Below are 10,272 nucleotides of genomic sequence, written 5' to 3'. Positions count from 1 at the left end.
AGGTGTGTAAATTGGCATGTTCTTTACAAAAGCGTAGTTGTCACTTTTATGATATTCTTCTAAACTTTTTTCTTTAATGTCAATGTATTCTAAGAATTTATTGTTATTGATAATTTGTTTTATAACCCTTAGTTTTAACTAAATAAGAAAATTTTTGTACCCATTATTATTATTGATAGTAAAAGTTTTTTGGTGGATTATGATTTTGTAGTTTTTTTCCACATTGGGTTATTCATGTAAGAATCTAGGTGTTGATTTATTTTGACTGATTGCTTAGTTTGTTGATTGGTTAACCCTATTTTTAATTGCATAAAGTGAGAAAATAATTGGGACTTGTGGATTGTGAATTTGGATATATTAATGTCTTTTTCCAACAATTTCACATTGTCTTCTTATTAAAGTATTTTGTGATAATATTCTTATCACTTATCTTGTTGTCAATATGATTAGTCATTCAAACACCAAGCATTTAAAAGTTTATCTATATTTTGTTTATAAGCAGGGTTTTTAGAGAAGAATTGTGGTTAGATTTTCTTATAGTGTTTATTAGATAGGTGATTGATATCTTTATGAAGGGATTCTCTTCAACTTAGTTCACTTGCTTACATGCCAATTTAATCATTTTGACTTCTACACTCTAATTCTAGAAGGGGTAATAGAGAAAATATTTTGCATAAAATCAAATTTTATGTATAAAAGTTTCATATAATTTATTCTCAATATAAAGACTCTATATTATAGAAAGTGTGTGTGTGTGTAACAATTAGTTAAAAATTATTTTTTTTAATTAAGAATTTGTAAGATTAGTCTTTTTATGAATGATCAAACTGCTACCACAATTAATTTAAGCTCGTTGAACCTTCAAATTGATTAAGCATACCTTGTTAAATTTTCTTTTAGATAAAAGAATTGTGTTTATTAAAGATATCTTGTCACATAGTCTATATCCAAGATGCTCCATAACTTACTGAAATCACATGTGGAATTCAATTCATAAGCAAATTTAAATTAAATTGATAACCTATTTCAATTATTATGTTTATAATAAAATATTAAATCACATAGTTAAATTCAATTATATTATTTGGAATATCTATGGAAATGAATTGAATAAGCAATCTTGATTATTTTACTTTTAATTCTTTAATTTTTTTTGTTACAAAAAAACTTTTTATTTCCTTGTAATAACCTTTATACTTATTTAAAATGACATAAAATATAGACATTTTAAATAAGATAAAAAAAATATACCTATCTCATTTTAGTTTTTTTTATTAAAAAACTAGAAAATTATATATTTGTTAAAAGAAATTCTATAACATTAATCTTTTCATTAGGATGTTGAGAAAACAAATTATAGAAATATTCCAATAAAGATTGGATGTAACCGAAATGAATGAATCAAGATTGTTGTCAACTGAATAACAAGTTACTCATAAATGAAAAATAACTTCCCAATTCATTGATAAGAAAGGCTCACAACACTGACACAATTCTAAGGGAAAATGATGTACTCAATAACATAGCAAACACCATCTTTGCAATGGAAACTTGCAGCAGATGATTAACTTGGATTTAACATAATAAAAAATAAGTATAAAGATGAAATAATATCAATTAGCACCGCTACCCTTAATCATCACCACCATTACCCCTACCCCTCTTCATCATTATCATTATCACTGCCACTATCATCACCCTATCACCAACACCACCATTACCACATTTCATATGACTATCATCCTATTACTATTACCACTATCATTCTATCATCATCATCCATCACCACCAAACCGTTATCATTATCGCTACTATCTTCTCTTTTACCCTACTTGAATCACTACTATTATTATAATCACCGTCATTACATAACAACTATAACACATTGAGTTTTTCATATCATCATTTACTAATTATTATAAAAAAAAATATGTATAATGTTTTTTTCCGTAAAACTTTTTACAGAAAACAAACACCAACTAAAAAAAGGAAGAAAAAAGTGATGGGAGGGGGTTTTGGTAGAAGCCTGTGCTATAGGCTTGCATTTTCAATGGGTAGGACCGAATCAAGGAAAGGTTTATAGATGGAAGACACAAATTGTAAAATTAGTAGTCTACGGACTATATTAAGACTCTATTAATAGTTGGAGGGGTAATTTAAAGTTTGCCATTTAATTTTAGTAGGGCCGCTTAATTATTATTATAATCTTAAAAAGGAAATCTCCTTGCAATTCTTCAAGCATACCTCCGTCTCTGTACTCTGTAGCTGCTTTGCAGTTGTCTTCAGTCCAAAGCAAAAGTCTTTTAAAATACAAAACCACAACCGTGTTTTGTCTCGATGAGAAAAAGGCAACCTTAAGCTTTTCTTTTTCCTCTTTTATTACATTCTCTGATAATAATCAATATAAATAAATTCCCCACTTCGGTGATTGTTAGCTCTTTTTTTTTCTTCTTTGCAAAGTATTGATTTTGGTAACGTTAATGGAGTTGTAGTAGTAGTTGTTGTTGTCACCTAGTCCAAGAACACCCACTTCATCAAGTCCTTTGAATTTATGTCAAATTCCTTAAAAAAACCAACCAAAGTTTCCAAAATTATACTTCAGCTTTTGATTCGTCCTGTGTCTAAATCTTCAAAATGTCAGTTCATGAAATGTCCCACATCGATTTAGAGAAAGGAACACACCGCCGCTCCGTTGCTGGAAGTGATGCCAGTTGTTTTTCTGATGCAGAAGATGGGTCTTGCTACTCCCAGTTCTATTCAACCACTGGTGGGTCTTATGATAATTACAGTTTCGCTTGTGTCTCTGATCCTGAGGGTATAAACAGTGTGGTTTTGGATTCTAGGAGGGTGTCTTCAGTGTCTGATTGTTCAGTGGAGGTGGGGATTGTAAATGGGGTGCCTGAAATAAAGGTGCATTTGAGTAAAGTGGAGAGAGATTGTAGGATTTGCCATCTGGGTTTAGAGAGTAATAGCCATGAATCAGGAGTTCCTATTGAATTGGGTTGTTCTTGCAAGGATGATTTGGCTGCTGCTCATAAACAGTGTGCAGAGGCTTGGTTCAAGATTAAGGGAAACAAGTAAGTACAAGATTGAATTCTAGTTTTTTTTTCTTTGGTAAATTTTCTTTTGCTCTTTTGAATACAAAAATTATTTATTTAAAGTGTTGGAATGATGATTATTATGTTAACTTTGTTTGTTTGTGAGAACTGGTAAATATCCACTTCGTGCTTCTTAGTATTATCTATAAGTTGGTTGATGTTTTTTTTTAAGTGTAAATGTTGCACTGAAGCGGGATTTCTTGAAGGATTAGTAACAACATTTTTTCACCAAAGAGGACAAAGGGTTCATTAGTTAAGGCTTTTGAATATTGGATTACAGTCTGATTAGTATGTGGGATATGAAGCATAATGTAGAAGTTAAGAATTATGATGAATAAAAGGGAAAGTGGAAGGAGTTTCTGTTTAGTAAACAAGTTGACAGAAAAAAAAAAAAGTAAAGCAAAAGAGTACAGCTTTAAGATACCAGTCCCAATGATATGTCGCTACACCGACAATTTCTTGCCAATCTGTACTTTTTAGAAGTTTAGGAATCTAAATAATGCTCCTTTCTGCTTCTCTTCTCTTTATCACAATGGAGTTCTGACTCCTTGTTGATACGCAGATTAAAAGATAATTGCTTGTGGGTGCACTACTTAATATTTTGTATTTGGATAATTGCTAATGCAGATTCCTTACTTCCTGTTCGTCTGATGTGCTTAGCAAAAAAATAATAGTTGACATCCATGGTATTGTGCATGAGATTTAAGCATCGTAGGACGCTGAATGATGGGTAGAAATCTCCTGATAGTTGTGAATCTTAAAACTTATGGTCCATGCGTTCCAGAATCAGTATTTCTCTGTCAGGCATGTCTATGTCAGACTATCAGTGTCATATTGGTTGATACCATACTCAAAACAATGGTGGAATATCTTGGTATCAGTTAGAATGCACTTCGCTGTTTACTTATTAAACGTGGACAATTGATTGGTCTGCTCTTATATTTAACATTGCTTTAATTTCTAGTTAGAACTACAACAGCCTGGAAAAAAATGATTTGATTGATGTTTTGGATCAGAAAACTGACATTCTAAACTGTTTATTCAAGCACGAGCACGTGCTTATTGATGCGTACTTTTAGTGGTAGCAAGGATCTTCTGTGGATCTTACTTCTCCTTGCTGGAATACTGTTATATGATTTAAAAAGATAAAAAAAAAAAAAGTGCTGGAACAAGTGATGGTAGATAGCTATTGTGGAGGTTTAATGTAAATTATCTATTATTTGATGATAGTGAATACAGTATTATTCATCATCTATTACATGATGTGGTAATAAAGCAGTATCTCCGGCTCCTAAGCTATCACCCTATTCTATGTCTGTCAATCAGAATAAGTTCTCTTTATGCTGTGTATTTGAAGCTTTAACCTAACAATATATCTCTGGCTTAAATTTCCAAAATCGCTGTTTTATCACTATATGATGTTCAAAGATCTCTCTCTCTCTCATTTCTGGGAGTCTTTTACCTGATCTTCTAGTTCACAATATGCCCGCTAGCCTTATCTCTGGACCAGGCATCTATTCTTTGCCATTTTTTGGGAATGTTTTGTTCTAAGTTATTTGCTGTTGTACACGGATGAACAGATGAATGAGCTATATTCTTTAGGGGTTGCATTAGTGCATATTACATGATCAATGAGCAGTATTTATTTGCATTTAACTTTCATTTCAAATTTCTAATCCTGTGGCAGCTATCATGGTATGTCTAATTAGTTCCTTTCATGAAAATTGGTCTCATTTATGTTTTGGTATTTATTTCTCACCTATATTTATTCGTTTCACGAGATATGCACCAGGACCTGTGAGATTTGTCATTCTATTGCACGCAATGTTGTTTTAGCAAGTGACATCGAGTCAATTGAGCATTCAAATGAGACAAACAATGTCATGGTAAATACCGCGGCGGCAGCAGCCTCAACATCAATTCCTACCACAGAAACTCGAAGCTTTTGGCAAGGCCACCGCTTCCTGAATTTCTTGCTTGCTTGTGTGGTATTTGCATTTATATTATCTTGGCTCTTTCACTTCAATGTGCCATCCTCCTCGTAAACTTCTGTAGGAGAGGCTTGAGGGGGAAAAGAAAGAAATAATTATAGAGAAAGCAGAATTATTCTAGAAGAACTTAAGAAATAATTATAGAGAAAGCAGAATTATTCTAGAAGAACTTGCAAAGATTGTTGTGTGATGAATGAGGAAGAGTTCAGTGCCTCGTGGGGTTTTATACGTCCACATTTTCCTTTAGAATGCATAGGTATTTGTTGATCTACATACGTACGCTTGTATTTATCAGAGCTTTATCTGCCTTGAAAAATATTTATGGGTGTTTGGAGGTTGTATTGATTCATCTAGATGCTGTTATTGTTGTTCCTTTCTTTATAACGTCTCGTAATATGGAGATGGATCCATGGCAGAAATATTCTCCAATACCTTATGATTTGTAAGAGTTTTTACCAGATTTCCCTCATAGTCATAAAGCATTTTGAAAATCCCCCAGCCATTAAAACTGTCTGTTCTCTCTTTTATTTCAACACTAGTCTTGGCCACTGTTATTCCTATGATGTTCACGACAGAGGTTCATGCATGTCGGATTCCCAGAATGAAGTGTTAACCAGCAACCTGGTTCTTGGTTGGGAGCATGATCAAATAACAGACAGCCTCTAAAAGAGTCCATGCTCACAGAAAACTGCAGCATCAACACTCTTCTATTTTCTTATTGCATTGCATGTGTCAATTACTGCACTCAAAAGATTAAGGAACGGCTGAACTGCCGAAGCATATACTTTATCCACACAAACAAAAATAATTGAAGAATCCTGTGATGTCAACAATGGGTCAAAATGAGGATGGAGAAATGAGAAGCAAGAATACACACAAGAGCCTACACAAAATTACTAAAAAAAAAAAAAACAATAATTAATAAACGAAAATCATAAAAATGGACCTATACACTTTCAGTTTTTGTTTCTTTTGGCTTCCAAGTGTGTGCCATCTTTGAGTGTTTCTTGCGCGTCAGTCTCCATTCCAAGGCTAAAGAGGCAAGCTGCTTGAAGGTACGAGGCAGTGGACCAATCAGGAGACACCACTTGGGCCTGCATAGCATCCCCTAGAGCTTCTTGCGGCATGTCACTCATCAAGTAAGATAAGCAGCGCCTCGCGTACACAGTGGGTGACACCATGGTTCCGCCATCAATGAACTGCAGAAGACAGGGAAAACTTAAATCTCCTATCACAAGCCAACAGAGTTTTACTGCCATCAGGATGCAGAAGGAAAACTAACCCATATTTTATTACAAAAGATTCAACATTAAATCTGTGGAAGAGGCTCAATTAAGTTTTACTATTATGCTAGCAGCAAACTATGCAGGATAACAAGAACTTTAGCCAGAACAATTTGATTTCCCTAACTTAATATAGGCATGTATTGAAACTTTATCAAGGGATAAGATTTTTTGTTCTATGTTGGTAGAATATGATCCACCCAATAGAAAACTTTCATCTCTAACAAGATAAAATGATACCACTGATTTATAATTGTTCTTATATTACCAATTTCTCTGCTTACTGAATATTCATCTCTAACAAGACGAAATGATACCACTAATCTATCATCCAATAGAAAATTACTTCATGAACTAATTTATAACATTGCTCTGCTTGTAACTAAATAAGAAAATAAACCATCCTAAGAATTCAAGTTCCATTTTTGACAATAACAAGAGATACTCACTTGTGTATAGCAATCAATGGCAGTCGCAAAATCCTTAGCTCGAAAAGCAGCATCTCCATGCTTCTTAGAATTCAAGGTCTCTTGCATTTGATTGGTCCACATTTGAAAAGAAAGCTACAGGAAAAAAAATAATTCAGAGCTAAGCACAGAGTTAAAGAACAGGTTACATATTAAAGCCAGAGCAACATAATAAGACTTCACCCAAAGCCCTGGGTATCTAGTTCCTCGGATTTAATTTTTTGATTCCGACACAAAATCCTACGAAGAAAAAAAAAGGATTCAGAACTGTTGACATGATTTGTAATTGCTAGGTGGACAAACTAATATTTCTTTTCTTTTCTTTTTTTAATTTTTTGAGAATGGACAAAAGGACTGTCAGCCCAAACGACAATAGATACATACAATTTGATTATACAATAACTCAATAGGACCTTGTCCTGCTTAAGGCGCATAGTTATGACTAGTATAAAGCATAGTGATATGACTAGTAAAAAAACATCTCATTTATCTATTTATTTATTTTCATAGCAATGAAATGTAGGAAACCATTTAAGTCACAGAGAAGAGATGTCAAACCTCATTAGCAATCCCCTCATCATCCTTGTATCCAATCTTTTCCAGTATTTCATGTATAGCAGTGAGATCCATTCTCAAGCATGCCTCGCCAAAAGGAGTCAATGACAATGGCAGAGTTGATGATGCAGTTTCTTCTCGGATACCCATCAAAACATAAGATGGGACCTGCTAAAACTATATTAGATAAGAACAAGCTTATTTGCAAAAACTATTCAACCTTGCAGAAGCAGGCCTCATTTTGACAAAACTATGCTGTCCGTACTCTACAAAGACGTGCAGCTCAATCAACTATTTTATATACCTCTGTTTCCTTTTGAAGTGACATAAGTGCAGTGACAAGAGATTTAGCATTTGGCCTTTCACGAGCTTCATACTGCAAACAACGGGAAGCTAATCTAACCAACTCTGTTCCATCATCTTTTGAAAAATGGCCTTCTAGAGCAGAATCCATCAACATCAGGAAATTTTTGCCACGAATCAGGTCAAGTGCCTAAAAACAAGGCAAAGAGTGGAGAAAATCCTCGAACTTTTTATGCTTAAATGGTTATCAATCAAAATGGGAATAACAATAATTCATTTGTACTACCAGGGACAAAGAAACCAACAAGATGGGTTACTACAGCAATAGAACAGCAAATTACTTACATGACTTGGGGGAATATGTTTGCCGCTCAGAAGGTCCAACAACAAGGTTCCAAAGCTGTAAACTACACTTTCTGGTGTAACTCTACCTGCCAGGATCACGAAATAATTTCAACCATCGACATTTCTAATATTTAACCATTTTCAACCTTTTCCCTAGCGTTTGATACCCAAAAACTAATCAGATTGAGATGTAACTGATCCATTTATGCACGCAAAGATCATATCAGTTTATAGCAATCAGAAGTTGTGATGCTGACACAAACAGTCCTTACCAGTTCTCAAGTACTCTGGAGGGGTGAAAGCCAAATTTGTACTGTAACTTTTTCCATCTCGGCTATTCTTCATGAGGCCGAAGCAAGATAGCCTGGGATTACCATCCTGTCAGCCACCAAACCAAAATCAGGACCGACATTATTGGCACCACAAAGTAAATTCTACGTCGCAGACAGCCACATTTACCTTATCAAATAAGATCCTGTAGGCATTGAGATCATGATACAACGCCCTTCCTTTGCTGCCACAGTATTCCAGAGCTTGTGCCAAGTACAGAGCTACCCTCAACCTCATTGCCCATTTCATGGGCTGGCTCTCCCCTTTAAGACCAAAATATAAAGAATTCAGACAAAGATTATTCCAAATTTAAAGTTCATCAACTCTATTCTACATACCATTATATCCCCTCATCAAATCTGGTCAACTTATTTTCAACGTTAGCCATTTTTGGCCAACAGAAAACGAAAAAAAAAAAAGAAAAAGAAAATTCTCTGAAGAAAAATGCTGGATAGGAAAAAGGGCCACCCTAGCACCAACCAGACAATAAAAAGATAGAAGATTAACAACCAAAAATAATAAAAAAAAAATTAAAATTAAAGAGACGATAAAAAGGACTCACGGTGGAAAAGATGCTTAGCAAGAGTTTCATGGGGCATAAACTCAGCAACAAGCAATCTCTCCTCCGCTTCACAGCAACATCCAATCAGATTCGCCAATCTCTCACTCCTCAAGCTCCCCACCGTTCTCGCTTCCTCCTAATTACAGTTTTACCATATTCATTTTTTAAAATGTCCTTAAATATACTAGTAATTTCTCATCATTTTAACAAAGCTTTAAAAAAAAAAGGCTGTACGAGGAATTGGCGAGAATCAGGCCAGGCGAGACGATTAAATCGTTTAACGGCGATCCAACGGTCATTGTCTAGTTTCCCTTTGTAAACAACGTTGGGAGCTTTCTCACCGTGTTCCGATACTATGTTGTCCGAAGAGAACCCAGACGTGGCTGCTCGCAGTTGTTCGAAACTGAACTCGGTGAAACTGGGAAAGGCGTTTCTGTCACTTTTGCCCCCATTTTCTGCACCGAAATGACAACATTACGCAAACTATTACCCCTCATTTTACACCCAAAAAAGAAAGAAAGAAAAAGACAGAGAGAGACTGGCAGAAAGAGAGGGGCTTGATGAGTTTACCGAGATCGGAGGATTCGAGGACTGAAGGTTTAAGGTGAGAGTGGAACCAGCAGAAAGAGAATTTGGAGCAGCGGGCTCCCATTGATTAGAGTAAAAAATTAAAAAAAAAAACTCCAAAATGATCAGACAGTGAGGAGACAATGTGAGGTGAAATAATCAAACGGTTAGGATGACGCTGATCCTTGTCTAAAAGTTTTTTGCATGCGCTGCTGCTTCACAAGAAGGGTTTGGAAAGGAAAGAGAAAGAGTGGGTTGTGGACAGTGGAGGATCCTTCGTTCCTAATCAGTTTTATTGAAGCTTGCAAGCAAGAAAGGTACTTCACTTGATGTTGTGTTGTGTTTGCGCAACAAAGTGCAGAGGGCCTTTTACTCTCCTTTCTGGTTTCAGCTTTCTGCCTCTTTTACCAACCTCTCTCTCTCTCTCTCTCCCTCTCCCTCTCTCCCCCTCTCTCTCTCTCTCTCTTATTTTTCGAAAAAATTTAGCAGGAAAACCTGGGGTGGTATTTGAGGGGATTTGCGCTTCTTTGCGTTTTTTATTATTATTAAAAAAATTTAGAATTTTTTTTAAAAAAGTATATTTATAAAAAAATTTAGATTATTTTAATATTTAATATAAACAAATATTTTTTAATATATTTAAAAAAAAAGAATTACTTTAAAAAATAAACATTACTGAACATATTTTTCTTTATGGGTAAACTATATTTTTGCTAGAACCGTCAATTTTCTCATTTTACCCATAGTTTGCGTTACCTTATAATTTTAAAA

The 10,272-nt window shown here is 34.5% G+C and overlaps 2 protein-coding genes across 2 annotated transcripts; one reads left to right on the top strand and one right to left on the bottom strand.

Annotated features, from left to right (window-relative positions):
- Window positions 1–2,228: 2,228 nt before the first annotated feature.
- LOC7487432 (uncharacterized) lies at window positions 2,229–5,442 on the top strand. Its single transcript, XM_024587867.2, has 2 exons — window positions 2,229–3,077; window positions 4,891–5,442. The coding sequence occupies exons 1-2, from the start codon at window positions 2,635–2,637 to the stop codon at window positions 5,141–5,143; spliced, it is 696 nt and encodes a 231-aa protein (XP_024443635.1). The 5' UTR covers window positions 2,229–2,634; the 3' UTR covers window positions 5,144–5,442.
- Window positions 5,443–5,842: 400 nt separating this feature from the next.
- On the bottom strand, window positions 5,843–9,978 carry LOC7486542 (serine/threonine-protein kinase BSK6). The gene is made up of 10 exons (XM_002322902.4): window positions 9,505–9,978; window positions 9,169–9,389; window positions 8,935–9,070; window positions 8,502–8,635; window positions 8,315–8,420; window positions 8,043–8,128; window positions 7,699–7,887; window positions 7,398–7,562; window positions 6,822–6,935; window positions 5,843–6,288 (listed from the first exon to the last, which is right to left on the bottom strand). The coding sequence occupies exons 1-10, from the start codon at window positions 9,584–9,586 to the stop codon at window positions 6,046–6,048; spliced, it is 1,476 nt and encodes a 491-aa protein (XP_002322938.2). The 5' UTR covers window positions 9,587–9,978; the 3' UTR covers window positions 5,843–6,045.
- Window positions 9,979–10,272: the final 294 nt, after the last annotated feature.

Source organism: Populus trichocarpa, chromosome 16 (assembly GCF_000002775.5).
Source record: "Populus trichocarpa isolate Nisqually-1 chromosome 16, P.trichocarpa_v4.1, whole genome shotgun sequence".
NCBI lineage: Eukaryota > Viridiplantae > Streptophyta > Magnoliopsida > Malpighiales > Salicaceae > Populus > Populus trichocarpa.
Note: the sequence above shows the minus strand (reverse complement) of the source record. Positions and strands in the feature narration are given on the sequence as shown.